This window comes from Acyrthosiphon pisum, chromosome A1, assembly GCF_005508785.2.
Source record: "Acyrthosiphon pisum isolate AL4f chromosome A1, pea_aphid_22Mar2018_4r6ur, whole genome shotgun sequence".
Classification (NCBI taxonomy): Eukaryota; Metazoa; Arthropoda; class Insecta; order Hemiptera; family Aphididae; genus Acyrthosiphon; species Acyrthosiphon pisum.
Genome location: NC_042494.1, coordinates 51,564,969 through 51,581,926, shown reverse-complemented (window position 1 = coordinate 51,581,926; position 16,958 = coordinate 51,564,969). Strand labels below are relative to the sequence as shown.

At 26.7% G+C, this 16,958-nt stretch overlaps 1 protein-coding gene across 2 annotated transcripts in view; it reads left to right on the top strand.

Annotated features, from left to right (window-relative positions):
* The window catches only part of LOC100159283 (G-protein coupled receptor-like), a 143,901-nt gene that overhangs the window by 74,344 nt on the left and 52,599 nt on the right, over nucleotides 1–16,958 (top strand). For both annotated transcript variants that reach the window (XM_029486009.1, NM_001162960.1), the window contains exons 3-4: nucleotides 8,310–8,489; nucleotides 8,557–8,651. In XM_029486009.1, the coding sequence (XP_029341869.1) occupies nucleotides 8,310–8,489; nucleotides 8,557–8,651 (275 nt within the window). The remainder of the gene's footprint in view (nucleotides 1–8,309; nucleotides 8,490–8,556; nucleotides 8,652–16,958) is intronic.

The following is a 16,958-nucleotide window of genomic DNA, read 5'->3' as shown; positions in this document are numbered from 1 at the left end:
TGTTAATTAAAAAAAAAACTAGTGACTAAGGATTTTTAATATTTTTCAAACATTATTTTAACTATATAGTAGGAGCCTCTTATTAAATTTTCAAGTATTTTTACTCAACAAATAAAGTTTTATTGACATTCATAGAAGAAAAACGAATAATATTGGAAACTAAAAACGTTCCTAAACAGTTCAAAAGAAATCAAAATATTTTGAAAATTTTGAAAATTTTAACATGTATAGAAAATGGAAATATAAACAACCAGTGAAAATTTCATCTATCTACAGTTCGTTTTGAGTTACACCAAAAACCAAAATCAATTTTCTCGAAAACAGGTTTTGCTTAAAAATTCCCGTTTTTCCTTAATTTTTCTTTTGTTTTTCACGGCGATTTTGAAAACAATTGGAAAAATTTTACTTTTGACCCCCCAAAGTACCAACTAGATTTACTTTCCTATCAGAAAAGTTGAAGAAAATCCAAGCATTTTTACTGTCCTAAAAGGTGATGACAGACACAAAAAAAAATTAAAAATAAAACACACATCATTGTAAAATCAATACATTCATCGTTCCACTCAGAATCTAAAAGACAGGTCAGCAATTAGATCGTAGTGTGTACTTATGTGTTAAATTTGAATATATATTTTTATTCATTATATTTTAAAATGTCTTAACTGCACACCGTATAATGTTATTACAAGTTTCGTAATACATTGGGTACATATTTATAATACCTATTAATAGTTGTAGAAAAGGCGTGTTCTATAAGTTACAATAGAGTATAAAATATTCGATTAAATAATATAAACTAGATAAAGTTTGTGGGTAAGTGTTACTCGTCGTCATAAGAGTTATCAGTGTCGTCTGATAGGACTAGAAGTAGGTACTTATTTTGGCAGCCGGGATCGTAAGCGTTTGATTTTTGTTTTACATCCAAGTCCATGGATGCTTTTATTTGAAGTGTTTATTTGTAGCTTACTAATGGATGGAGAATTTTCATTCTGATATAGCCTTGCACGAGTATGTTTTTGTTGATATGGACTATCTGGGTAGGTTTTCGTCTAGAAAAACACCAAGGTACTTTACTGAGTAAATCTTTTTTATTCCATTCTATTGCTTGGTTTTCTACATGAATTCGTCGGGGATCACTATCTTTTTAAGGGGAACATTTTATAGCAGTTTTAGTTGGGTTAATGTTTATTTTTTGAACCAGGTGGTGACATTAAAGATGAGTTTTTGTTTTGATAATTCTAGGTAGTTGTCTTGGGTGAGGTCGTGAGGATGGTTCTGTAGTCAGCAAACAATGACAGTAAATAGTAAGGGGGTTCGGGGATGTCATGACAGTATATTATATTTAAGAGGGTTGGTTATAGGACTTATCCTATAGGGGAATTCAAGCTTATATTTTATGGGATTGGGTAGCTCCATCGCTACTCTAACTTGAACCGTTCGATTTGTTATAAAATATTGGATCGTTTTGAATAAGTAATTCGAAAGTTAAGTGATCTCAGTTTGAGTTACGGACCACTAACCACGATGCTAGTCAAAGGCTAGTGTTAGATATAGAAAGGCAGCTGTGGTATATTATTATTTTTCAATTCCACGTATAATTATTTAATAATATATTTTAATTATTATAATAGTATGTATATCCTCATATATTTTTAACTTATAAAAAAAAAAAGTTTACCGGAAATTATAATACATTTTTTACCAACGTTTAAAATTAAAATTTTCACGACAATAGATATTCACCCGTCAATTAACGAATTCTCATGAATCGATTCTTGTTTTTTTCGTTTATTGTACCAACAGGAATTATTTGTTAATTTTTTACTTACATATCACCATGCGAGACATAATGTTGATATTTATTTTATCTAAATAATAAATAAAATACATAATTATTATACATATACATAAAAATAAAATATTGAATTTAAGAATGTATGAACAATTTTTAATAGAAGTACTACAGGCTGGATCGATATCTGTAGACAATTTTTGGACAATTATTCCAGGATAATAAATTTCAGGATAATATACAAAGTTTTTTGAACCAAAATGAGTTCAAGCTACCTAGTATTACCGAAACGACCAAATTATTATAAAGTATGCTAGAATGACACACCAACTCTGCTCAGAATCGTCTTTCGTGTACAATGATTTATCATTGATTTCAAATTTAACACATCCATTACAATGACATACCTACCCAAAAACTTTTGTACAACAGATCGGTACCCCTTGTCCACCTTTCTAAAAAAGTATTATTGTAATTCATTTTGACTAAGTTTTGAGTCTATATCGCTTTGCCGATATGATGTGAACAGGACATAATTAATATGCCATAGTTTAAAAATTAAAATGAATCTAAAAGAGTTGAAAATATTTTTGTATCTTTATCCATATGAACAAGGTAATGTATAACCAAGGGAGTAATAACATTTTTAGGTAAAGTTGTAAAAAAAAAAACTAATATAAAATCTAAAATCTAAATTTCTATAAATAGCTGAATATTTTGAAAAATATACCGTGTATAGAAAAATATGCTAAATTAATAATTTTGTGAAAATTTCAAGTTTCTACGGCCATTTGTTTTTAAATTACAATAAAATTTTACGTTGAACATTCTGGTTTTTCCAACTATTAAGTTAAGTACAGGGATTTTTTCATTTTAACCTCCCAAATGTACTAACAAAATTAACTTCCTACAAAATAAGATATAGTGATATATTACATTATAGTTTTAAACTATATTTTAGGTGGATGTCTCGTTCAAGGAAAAACCACTGTAACACACATTATAATTTTATTATATTAATATATTTACTCTTGTTACATTAATGTGTTTAGGTATTACCTATAGCATTTTTAAGTAATTAAATACGATATTTTGATTTCTTAGTAGAGTGCGTAATATAAGTATATCGTTAAATTAAAGAATATGTGTTTTGTAACATCTTTGAAAAATGTAGGGGAAAAAAATAAATCAATGCATTAAATGCAGTTAGTAGATTGCTATTCGATAGGAATATGACAGGGTGTACTTATAGGCAGGATTTAAAGTATTCTTCTGATTTTGATTGACACTTTGTCGGTGTCTTGAGGAAAAATAGGTTTTTAAACTTAATTACCTCTAGTGTCGAGTGTCGACCAAATAGTAAGATACAGTTTGTGGTGCTAAATTCAATTTGGTAAGCTGCGTGCTCGCGTGCATACTACAGATGACTGAATTGGCACGTGCCTGAACACCATAAATTAAATTGACCGGGTTAAGAGAAAGCATTATATATTATGATATTATAAAATATGTAATGATATAATATGGTCTTATAATTATATTACCTATTTAATATTTTGAGTAGAAATCAGTTTAGAACAGCAGATAGGTATACATTTGATACTAATGATTTAATATCTAATTTAATATTTAATGATTAGAATTAAAGTTAACTAAATAGTAGGTTTATGCATGTATCGATAAATGTAATGACAATATACTTGAAATATTGTTTCAAATAATTAATTTAATAATTCTTATCATTAATTGTTTAATATAATTATGCAATAGTTCGAACTAAAATTATAGGAAATAGAATAGTGAATAATGAATAGGTAGGTTACTTATGGTATTTGTAATATTATACATATTATTATTATCTAATATAAAAATCGACACTTTTTGACATATCTTTATTTTAGACAGCGCAAGGTAAATTGTTTATTAATAATTATCTTTTTAATAATAATTAATAAATTTAAATTGAGTTTTGTTTTTTAGATAATGTTTAGAATTCTTAAACTTCTTTTTTTATTTTCATTCAAGTATCTTGCTGAAAATGTAGTAATATTTGTTTTTGTATTTAATTTATGTTCTGAAGGAAACGAAAAAAGTTACCTATTGCTACGACTCATAAAGCAGCAAGTTTTTTTTGTAAGCCCGTTAGCTTATTCTTGGGCAAGTTAAGTTCCCCAAAACATCCATAAAATCGCGAGGTTGCGTTGTTTTATGGCATACGCGTATTACGAATAGCCTCGAAATGTATAAACATATCATTTACATAATTATTTTGTTCAAAGAAAGTACTAACATGGCTCCTGTGAATAGCTCAAATATAGGTATATATAAATATATAATATGCATACACCATCCATAGTACCATATATTATACAATATTCAAGGGTTTTAATCTTGAATCATAAAACTGTCAATCACAGAAAACTTTTCAGACCCAAAGGTACTTATTGCGATCAGCTTCATGTCTATATATTTATGTTTTATATAATATTATGTGCACGCATGAAATTTTAAACGTCTGATGTTCTATGAAAAATGATGTTTTAGTAAATTAAATTGAGCTTCACCATTAAAATATTGCACGAAAGCTATAAACTAAAATAAATTAGGTCTTTTGACAATAATTATAACATGTCATCGTTGATTTTATAGCATCGAAACATTTAATGAACATTGATAAATAACATTTTTTCTCATAAAGCTTTGTTATTGTTTCAAAACTTTAAAACAAAAATCTTTGAAACTGTTCCGTGAGCGAATTGTTCGATCTTTCTACTAGGTATATGGGTATGTAACATGTATAATACATTGTATATTATTAGACATGCGTATGATTATGTGAAAATTAAAATAATAATTTGTACTAAGTTATGAACATTTCTATTACGTCAATTTATCGTATGCGAATCGCCACATTAAATAACACAGTGGTCATAACGATAAAACAAGTTGACTGTATATTGAGTACCTATCATATGACACGATACACGATACACTTCAAACTTTCAATTATTGAACTTAATATTTTACTGATACTTGCTAATTTGATCTTGATACTCAAAAACTGTCAAGGTTATTTATTTATTTATATCTAGGGATTTTCCATGACAGAAAATCTAATAAACATTTCAGTACCTATCATATTATATTATGATACTTAGCCCGCGGGTTCATACAACTACTGAGTGCATATTATATTATGATACTCAAGGCGTTTGTGGCTCGATCAGAAAAATTGGTACAACAATAGTTATTAAGGGCAGTCAACTTGATAATAATAATTCACTGTTTATGACTAAACTGCTGCTGTGTACAGCAGGACTTGAACAACACAAAAAATGACCATTGAAATTGGCACATTACACACAATACGTCTACGTGTTTGTAGACTTGTAGTAAATGCTCTAGAGTTTGAGTCTCTACCGGTGATTTTTTTTTAAATTTAACTCCAGCGCTGTTTCTAGTATTGTTAATTTTACACTTCTTACAGTAATCCCATACAATACGAATAACCATACCTATCTTATACCATACCTACCTATCTTATGATTCTTAATAGCGTCATCGTAATGAAGTGTAAATTATTTTTTTATCTATCGTTCTGTGAGTTTAGAGATGTGGAACTTACCGGTAAAATTGTTTTGGTAAATAGACATAAAATTCAGTAAATTGGTAAATTGTCGAAATAATTTTTTTTGGCACTTTACCCATCTAACCGTCCTAACCTAAGTTATTCTTTATTACCTAACCTATTCGGAATAGGCTATTCCTAATATTATTTATGTCGACATTAATAAATTATTATAATTTATAATTTGCATGATTACTGATAAGAACATAATAACCATGATATATAGATGAATAAGTAATTAATATTAAATATAGTTAGGTAATATAAATGTATAATAATAAAATATATAAGTATTAAATATATTCTAAAATTTAAACTGTCTAAATAAATAACGATATCACGCGTGTTTACTTTTTCAAAAAGTTTAAAAATACTTAATACAGTATGTATGTATAGTTTTAAAAACTACTGAAATATTACATCATATAGTAGCTACTAGCTCTAGCTAAGTACCTAAATTTTAGTTATTATGCTAATTAAAACATTTAAAATTAGTGAGTCATTCGGTTTTAACGACGGTAAAAAATATTTACCTGGTAAAAAAACCTCCGTTAATATGTTCGTACATTTAACTTTTACCCGTAACATTTACTGAACATTTACCATTTATCACTATCTGTAAAGGAGGGCGTCCCATTGACAATTTAACGCAATGTTTAATTTATAATAATACTATTAATCACTCTAGATTTGTCATTTCGCCAGCTTTGAGTGTTTCTACCCAATCGCGGTCTGTTCCACTAGCTCGTGAATCAGGCTAAAGTGCCGCTTTAGTCAGGTTTATATTGATTATGCTATGTTATAATATCTAAGTACCTATACGTTATAAATAATAATTTAATATTATTTTACTGAAAATATTGATTACGTAATATCAAATTATTATATAAATTTCGAAGAATTTAATAAGAAGTTATATTATTGTAACAAGGTAATTTACATTATATAATGCCATGCTGTAATTTTATTTTAATCTGATAATGACAATTTTGCGTTGGTCTTTTACGATGATGTATATTTTTCTTGTAACACTATTTTTGGTCGTAAAAAGCTCTATGTGTTTAATGTGGCACATTTATAGATAAAAAATGTATAGTATCTACACTGGCGATGTAATTTCTTTCAACAACTGTGAAAAATGTAAGCAAATGTGTTCCTACAAAATCGATGTGGCCATGTGGGATATTTTATTGTGTGGATAGTTAAGAAAATATAAGTAATTTTAAAATGGTTTTATGAACACTTCGCACATAATATAACAAATTAAGCTCAGTTAGGAATTGTTTTTCAGTGCGATGATTTATCATTATTTTAAAAATCTATATTAATAATATAGACATGCTACTATTCAACACAATACCAGCAAAGAATGTTAATTTATTAGTATAATTTTAAAATGTGTACAAATATTAAACCAGTAAAGAGGTAGTTTAAAGAGTAATTGTTTTATAAAAAAAAAATAGTAATAATTGGAATCTAGAACAAATGCTACCCGTCAATTGTTTGGTGCACTGGAGATGTTTGCCATCCAATCTTATTTATGACCCTTATTTTTGTCAACTGCAGTCCATATAAATTTTATTTTTTGTTATATTGCTTTGAATTATTATACTGACCTTTAGTGTTATAATATACTGCACATTATTTATGAGTAATTTCTCAATTTTGTCGTCGCGCAATTTTGTCCCTTTTGTATTTCATATATTTATAACAATTATTATTTGATTACTTTAAAATATTAAACACAGCTTAGGTATATACCATACCATATTCCCTAACGATTAAAAAATATACCCATATGATAATATTTTGATGTTTGGATGAGGACATATTAATTTTTTAAGTTAAAATTAAAAGTGCAACTTTGTATGCAATATAAAGACCTAAAATAAAATACTATTATTTCATTATTATTTATTAGAGCTATCACCGGTATTTTTCAACATTTCTTGTTTACAGTTTACTAATAAATTTGGTAAACAATATTTATATTCAAATAATATAAGTTTTCAGTGAAGTTTATGTTTTTACTTTTCTGAAATATTAGTACTAAGAAATTATAAGAAATTATTTTACTCAATGTCAAATTTACCATTTATTCAAGTGAAATAAGTAACTTTTGGAGTAATCCTTATTTCAATAAAATTGTACAAACGAACTAAAAAAATTCATAATTTTTAGACCATATAATATTTATCTTCTCTCCAATCCCCTACTAAAATATATCTATCTTAGCACATTATATATTATTTTTATCGAATCAGACATGTGTAAAATTGGATGTTTTTATATTATCAAGTATCAAACTTTTTTGTGAAAATAAATTACAATAATTTGTACTCAATATTATACCAAAAATTGTAAAACTGGCTTAAATATAATCTATTAAATAGATCACTACTTATATGCTTTTTTTTTATTGTTCTTTTATATTTGTCGGTTAGCTTATACTTATTGTCTAGTTAGATACTTGGTTTTATAAATAGACAGAAATTCGTATTATATAAATTGGAAAATAATATTGAGTATTGACACAGATGTTGAAATTGTGATTTTACATTGATATATTTCTTAGGAATGATGAATATGATTATTATTCATAATATGCGAATAATAAACACACTGACAACTATTTATACTTTCTTGTTTTTGAGGATGATTAACAGGGGTTTGATGTTTATCCATGCATAAATACTCTAACAAATAGATTGGAAAAGAAGCTATATCAGAGGCGTTTTTATATTTATTATTATAACTTTGTACAATACCTATATTTATATATTTAAAATATTGGTTAAGAAAAAAAAATTATATTACCTTCCCTATTCATGGCTATAATATAGCTATATTATAATGTACCTAATTTATTTATATATTTTTTTGTAACAGGACGTTCCTACACATGTGATAATGCTGACCTTTCTTCTAATGGCTATTGACCGTTATAAACATCTTAAACATCCAAATAAAATGAGACTCCCGCCTTTAGCCTGTACATTTGGATGTTGGATAGTGGCATTTTGCATTGTATTGCCATATCCCGTTTACACCGCTTATTTGGATTTGGGTGTAAGTGATAAGACATTTAAATAGTTCTACAAAAGACATTTTGTTCAATATTCATTGTGTTTTATAGGTATACATAAAAGTACAATTTGAAGGAGTTGGAATTTGTGCGGTGAACATGGCCGATGATATGCAAGACTATCTCCGGAGCTTGTTCGTTCTGACGTAAGTATACTTATCCAATTCAGTTTTGAATCAGTTTATTTTTATTTGTGTTAAGTAATTTTACCTATATCATATGTCATCAATCTTTATTAATCATCAATTACCCAATCTATATTATATCAATGAAAGGGAGAGGGAATAATCACTACATATATGTAGCGACTTATTAATGATCATTAATAATTAAATTTTTAAATAATTATAAGCTAGTTACGTTTAATTAATTCCAATGAGAGATTTATATTGGTAAGAATCTCACTGAACGTGCCCGTGGCAAAAGGCCTATGGGCTACAAATTATTGGATATGGTTTTAATTAATATATGTCGATGTGACGTATACTTCGTACCTACGTATTAAGTTATGAACTCGTTAAACATTCATTCAACCGCGTGCACATATTTGTCATTATTTGTCAGTGGTTATTATACTCATTGTCACTGAAGTATACATAATACTTTAGAATCCTTGCATTCATAATATAAGTTATTATAAAATGATTAATATGCCACGTTTAGTAAATACATAAAAACATATTTGTAGATTATTTATGCGTACAATATACACATTTTATAGATTGAAGAACCTTGCCATTATATTTTATATAAAATTTAATTCTACATTACACTACAACACTCAGTGAAAAGGAACCTACAGATTAATCAATGCGTAGGTCCAATTGTTTAGACCCAATTACATACAGATTAAATTAGGATTGTTCGTGAATTAATTATTTTCTTCGTTAATGAATATTGTTTTGTTTAAGTGTTTCGCTGTGGAAGACTAAATACATAGGTATTGCGTATGTCGTTTACAAAAAAAAATATAATAATACAAATTATTAAAACAAATATTTAACGTTTCTGTTTCATAAATATAACGTAAATCACATAGTTATTTTTAAACCAAGAAACTTTATACATAAAACTTCTAGTGCTTATAATAAATTATACTATTATTATAACATCATATGAAAATTAAATATAAAAAAAATTGAAAACTTTGTATGCAAGTATATGTTATTGAGAAATAAATAATATATAGGATACATCTATATTATAATAAATTATAATAATAATATTTTTATTTATAATTCATACGTACTTATAAGTAATAAATGTATTATTTAAGTTATACTTAGTAGTCAAAACGATGTTACATTATATTATATAATGGAAGGTATACAACGAGGCAGTATATAGTAACCCAGTTTTACGAAATACATATGATTTGCATCTAGTTGAGTATAATGTACTGGCAATAAACGTAATGCATGCAATATTATGTTTGTATAAATGACAGATATTAGTTGCCAACAAATGGTTTTGGTTCATCATTCGACCCTGCTATGTACAATTTAAAATAAGTGTTAGCTAGTCGTTTCCTCATAAAAGTTTTCAAGTAACCACTTGATGGTCACTTATATTTTATAGCTCATTCTTTATAGGTATCGTTATTGCCTTATTGGATTCATTTCACAAAACATTACTATAATTTATATGGGTAGGTAAGAAAAACAAAAAAAGTAATATAACTTATAAATCATCATTGCATTTGACTTAAACTAAAATAGCGTGGTTGTTCACAGAATAGCGTAGGTAATAGTAACTATGATGGACAATCATTTTTACACGATAGAAAGAAAATAACGTTGTTAAAATTATTTATGTTTTACGAATACCGAATACATTTGAAACTGTTTTAACTAAAACTTAATAAAACTCTGGGAACAATTTAATAGGATGCATGGGCGTAGAAACAGGGAAGATACCGGAGAGGGATCCCCCCATGACCTTTTTTTAGATTCTGAGCGAAGTAATAACTTAATGATTTCACAATGATGTCTGCTTTTTTTGGGGCATTAAAATGCTTCGATTGACGATTTGGTAGAAAAGTGAATCTAGTATTATAGGAATTGATAAAATAAATATATCGTGTAAATTTCAAGTATCTATGAATTACAACCAAATAAGAAAAATGCTATATGAGAAATCGAGTGAATATCCATGTTAACTTCAAAAGGTCATAAAAATTTTAATTTACTTTACCGTAGGTATTTTTCTTTTGATAAAGATAGACAAACTTATAAGGAATCTTGTATCACATTTTCAAATTTTAGATTTAAAAATAAAATTTTTTATAAATTTTGAACTCAAAATAATTTACTCAATTTCGTGATTTTTACGTATGTTGTCCAAATTTGAACTTTAAATACCCTATTGTACAGCAGAGTGATATCCATTTACCCACTTTTTATTTTTATTTTGTTGTAATTCAAAAACTTATAAACGTAGATACCTAGGTACTTGAAATTTTCACCAAATGTTTTTATTTTATTATTTTCTAGGTATATAAATGGAAATTGAAAGTTTTCAAAATATTTTGACTTCTTTTGAACTATTAATAAAAATTTTCATTTTTAGATTATGAGCAGAGCGAAAAAGCTACTGGTTTTACAATAGTGTTTATTTTTTATTATTTTTATTTATCCTGTATACAAAACTTCTACCAGAAGAAGTGCTTTGACTTCAACATATAGTACCTTATCTTTTAGAAAATTGGTTCAAGATGGTACTTTAAAGAGGTCATTTCTCGATTTTCTCAATAGTTATTTTAGTGCCACGAGAAAAACTACCGACAACTTACAAAAAACCGGTAAAAATGGGATTTTAATTTCTAACGCTTTGTTTATCACCATAGAATAGGTGTTATAGAATACAATAAAAATAATATTATAATATTAATTCATCTTACGGACTATAATAAATAATAACAATATAAAATATCCGGCTGACAAACCGTCTCCGCTCAGAATCGTTTTTCTTATACAATTATATCATTGAATTAAAGTTTAATACAATCCATTAAACATATTTTACCCGCTTTATTTTGTTATAGTTTTTTTCTCTAAAAATGTTAATAAATTTCTAAATTTACTTGTCTAGACACCTATTGGACATTTGTACAGCAGATTAGTACCCATTTTCCCACTTTTTTTATATATAATATTTGTGGGGGGGGGGGGCGGCTACTTAGTGATTTATTTTAATAATTATGAATTTATATCGCCATCTCCCAATAAAAATTCCTTTCCGGGTGAAAGATGTGCTTGTTCTAAGAAAAACGAGGTAAAACACTCCATATATATCATTGTATACTTGTATAATCAAATAACATTTTAGCAGTTTTCGTAATATAACATAATATTGTGATATAAAAATTTTGAGATGGTTAAAAAAATACTTATTTTAATGATTAATCACTATACCTACTGCTGTTTATCATAATTTCACTACATAATGTAATATATTTCATGGAAAACTTTTTTAGAAAAAATGTACCTAATATTTGTTTTACGAAAACAGTTATTTCAATTAATATGATGAGTCATTACGAGTATACATATAGTTATGTATATTACACATGATATTATGTGATAAATGATAATGTTTTGTTTGTAGTATTTCATTTTTTTATACTCCCATTAATTTTTAATTTATTTTGAACATGTATTATTATGAAATATACTAATACCATCAGCCATGATATTATGTGGTGTACCAAGAGTTATAAACTACAAGTATTTAGTAGTGTAACACGGGTGGCTTGTGATTTTTTTTAATTTTCTCTTCATACTCCAACCTTGATGTATTTTTTATTTTACATAGAACGTTAAAAAAAAAATCAACATATAATATTTATTATTATGCATATACCGTATATTTTAAAAGTTCCAAACTACGAAAAAAGTTAATTTTATTATATATCACGAAAAATATCGGATCTAAATGGGTCATCAAGTGTGAACGTTTTTATTTCAATCGTTACAATAGTTGTACACTGATTTATTGATTAATTCAAATAAATTTTCAGTGGATGTTACATCAAACGATAAATATATTAGATAGTGCTGATTAAGTTAGTAATTAGGACTAGACTTGTGATCAATAATCGTCATGATATCGAATATAATATGCAGTACTTAAAAGTAGTTAAAACATAATTTAGGAAGTAGTTGCTATATTTATCGTCGTTGCTCAGTTAATTTCAATTGATTTATTCGTAAGATGAATTACCCAACTAGTAGAGCTATAATATATTATAAATATTCAAAAAAATGTTTGTTTGGTTGAAATTTGAAATTGTATTAACCTATATTATAACATGTTACTAGTTACTGTGAATACGATATGGAAATTAATTACCTATATAACTTTAAATTGTTTTGTTGAAAAGTCAAATTTAGGGTTTGGGTAGCTACTGAACATGTTTGTACAACATAAATAAAAATTTAAGAGATATAAAATACGATAATATACGTGGGTTACTGGATTCTACCACTGGATAGCCTCATTTGGCTCTCCTCGTCGTATATCATCGTATCCAGGGGCACCCGCAGAAAATCAGCTCAGTGGGTGTAAAATTACATTTATGCTATACATACATAGGTACCACATATTCACATATTTACATTATTATACATTAATATTTGTTCATTAAAAAAATCCCAGTGAGTGTAATGGCACCCACTGGCCTCTCTCAGCGGGTGCCCCTGGTCGTATCCATTGTTCATCTGTACCTATGCAATATGCATATTGTATATTTTTATTAAAACAGTTATCTTATTTGCTTATTGTGCCGTAAAAGTTCAGATTGTAAATATTATTTCATTAAATAAAAAAATTTAAATAAATATATAATATTTTAGATGTATAACATAGTAATTAGTAAGTAACTTTTTCAAAAATCATATTTAGATTAAATAAGTTAGTTACATTACCAATTTGTATTTGTTTATTTTTAGTTAATAATTTAAGTCGGTATAATTAGGTAGTCTGGTAGTTAAATTAAATAAGTTAAGTAAGTACATAATATAACATACGATTATAAATGTATACCAGCTATAGTTCATCTTGAAAAATAATAAAAAAAATGTTATTCCTTCAAATTATAGGTAATCCATTTTAAATTATGTACCTATACCTACAGAATAGGCAAAAAAAAAACGATTTTTCTAAAAGGTTTAAAAATACCATTAGACTGAAATCAGTGTACCTACCTAACCAGCTAACCAGAATTTTGCATATGAATGAAATATTTAGGTTAATGGAAATATTATTGAAATATTTACATTCATCATAGGTAAATGGGATCGGATGTAATCCAAAAGATGTTGGCCAAATTCCAATTACATTTAGGAATTTCGTGTAAAAAACAAAATTCAAAGCCATATGTATAATTTTGAAAAGTAATAAAGAAGAATATTGAATTTTGAGTTGTATAATTCGGTTGTTGTAAGAATTATAAAATTAATACATATAATACCTTACTAATTAAACGCAGACAAGTATGTACTTGCATAAAATTCCGTTTTTTTTTAAATATCCATCGAATTTCCAAATATTATACTTGTTTTGTATTAATTATTTTCTGTCTACATTACGTAATAACAAATAAAAATTATTTTTTAATATTTTTGTTTTGATATATTATAATTTGGTAACAAAATCGTTTAATACAAAAGTAAATAGCTTAAAAACTAAATAAGCTCAAGATAAACTAATTGAAATAACATTATGTTGCGCCACTGAAGCGAATGTATGTTTATATTTAAGTAGATAATTAATTAATATATTGTTGTTCAAATGTAAACAACATCCATTCTATGGGGGACATTGCAGCGAGTGCTTCAATATTTACGGGTTAAACATTAAGTGAACATAAAATAATTTAAAGTAAATATAAAATATTATATAGGTCAAAATTCAAAAAATAAAAATTATATACATAGACGTTAAAAAAATTCAAAACTCCGAACAAGACCCATACATAATTTTAAAGGACCCTATTTTATAAACTCTGAATGTATGTTTTTGTTTCTCTTTTTTTCAATAAGGGTAAAGAATCTCGAATAACCGTAATTAAAATTTGTTTTTGTTTTAATTAGTATGTGAAAGCTTGATATCCTTAACTGGAACATTCAAAAACTCATTTAAACGTAATGCTTTTTAGTCTTTGAAATTATTTTAGTCTGTCTATTTTTTATTAGTCAACACATACAACTTTAATCAGACATTAAACACGGTACAAATAACTTTAATGGTCACTATGACTTTCATCTCTTCCTCTTGACATTAATAATGCATTCTATACCTAGTCGTAATCGAAAGAAGGATGTCCGGATAAGATGTTTTTTTTTTTAAGACAAGGTAACTATATTTTTTGAAACCTCTGAAGAAGATCCGATTAATGTGTTCTATATTGATAGATTTCCATAGTTGTACTATAAACTTAGATCTATGTTTTGAGCTGGATATATAACATATTTTTTTCTGACCGTTACAGTTACCATATAGAATTATAGAAACCTGAAAAAATACTAAGAATTTATCACATTGATTAATCATTATTCGATTATATCGATTATTCCATTATTGTCATAACAATTTTGCTTCGTTTACTTCATAAAACAGTTGCAAGGCAATCAAACATTAACAAATTAATGAATAGTATTTTGTTAACCAATTTTGCGCTATCGTTGCTAAATTCCAACCTTTTAATAAACAAAGCCTACGTCGTCAAACTATTTATTCATAATAATGTTATGTTTATATTTAAACTCAAACATTTCAGTGATAGTCAAACAATCAACTTTATTGTGCTTAAAGTAACATTTCAGTTTTTTAAGATATTGTGGGCAGAGTGTTTATGATTCAATTGTTATACAATTCTTCAGTTCTTATTCATAAAGTTGTTCTTACAACAATGGATATTAGTGTAAAGTTACTGATTTATATTATTCTTATACAAAAATCACTATAGAATACTATAATATAAATATATAATGCATTTATACAACAAAACATCTACAAATTCCTTAAGTACACAAATTATTTTTTTTTACCATTTAAACGATGGACGTTTAAGTTCTAAAGCAAATTCCATTTAATTTGCAATCAATTTGCGTGAATGCGTTTCCACTATTGTCACATAAACTTATCTATTAAATACGAAAAAAATTAAATAATAAACCACATGTAATGCACACTATTCTGTCTTAAATTACCTAAACGAAAAAAAGCAGTAGACGGGACAAACTTTTCGAATATGTGCCGTAGCGTTTTGATTGTGTAGGAACGCAATTTTATAACAAAATAATTCGATTATAATACCTTTATTCACAAAGATGACTACAGAGGGTTTAAGACACTTTGTGTACCAAAATATTAAATCAATTTAAAATGTGTAATCTACATGCAACAAACGTAGTTAAAAAAAAGATTTTTATTTATATTTCAGTGTACCGTGTTCTTTTATATATTTTCAAATGTGCGTATGGTTATTGGTCGATTGTCTATTTATAGACATTTTTTGTAAATTTAGAGTGAAGTACTTTTTTTAGCAGTTTTACGTGCGTTTATCGGTGTGACTCACAAAACACTCTTTAAGGCCCAAGTCTGATACACTTTCGCATTCAACGTCTACATTTTTATACCATGATTCATGTAATAAGATACCCACTAAAATCGTTTTTTTAATGCAGATTTTCAAAATATTATAAGTTATTACTTACTACTCATATACGTGAATCTGTGAGAAATTACCGGTGACTTAAATTATTCTAAAGCTATCGACTTTTGCAGAAAGGTTATAACGATTTATTATTAATCGAGGCAAAGGTAATTGTATTGAAATTATGATTTATATTATTGTGACATTAAATTTAAAAGTTTTTAAGTAGGTAACTTATACTTTATACAGATCACAGTTAATTGTACTCACTTTTAATTAGATTTATTTCCTTTTTGAATATTATTGCGTTTAACTATATTTTTTATTTATTACAAATCAAAATGTTTCAGCAAACTGAGTGCTATTACAAGTTTTTGTGCAATTTTAATACTATTAATAATAATTTAAGTAATATTTTGATTATTAGATTATAGAAGGGCATTAATAATGAGTACAGTTTGAAAATTATAAATTTAATTAATGAGGCTATAACAGATACCTAGTAATAGCGGATAAGATTTAATATTTATAATAATGCCTTTAGGAAATTTATATTGTACAATAATAATTATTATGGAGATATAATACCTTTAGTAATAAGTACGTTTATAACTTGGAAAAGAAGGGAATACGTTTAAGAGGACATTTCACCCGCATTTGTTGTCTCCGTCTCATACACGTACGGCATAGCAAAAACTATTTTTTCGGGAAAGAACCGAGAAAAGGCTACAGTCATATAACTAAGAAACGAAATATTCATCACATATAAAGGAGAACTTTGGCTGTGCAATATCGT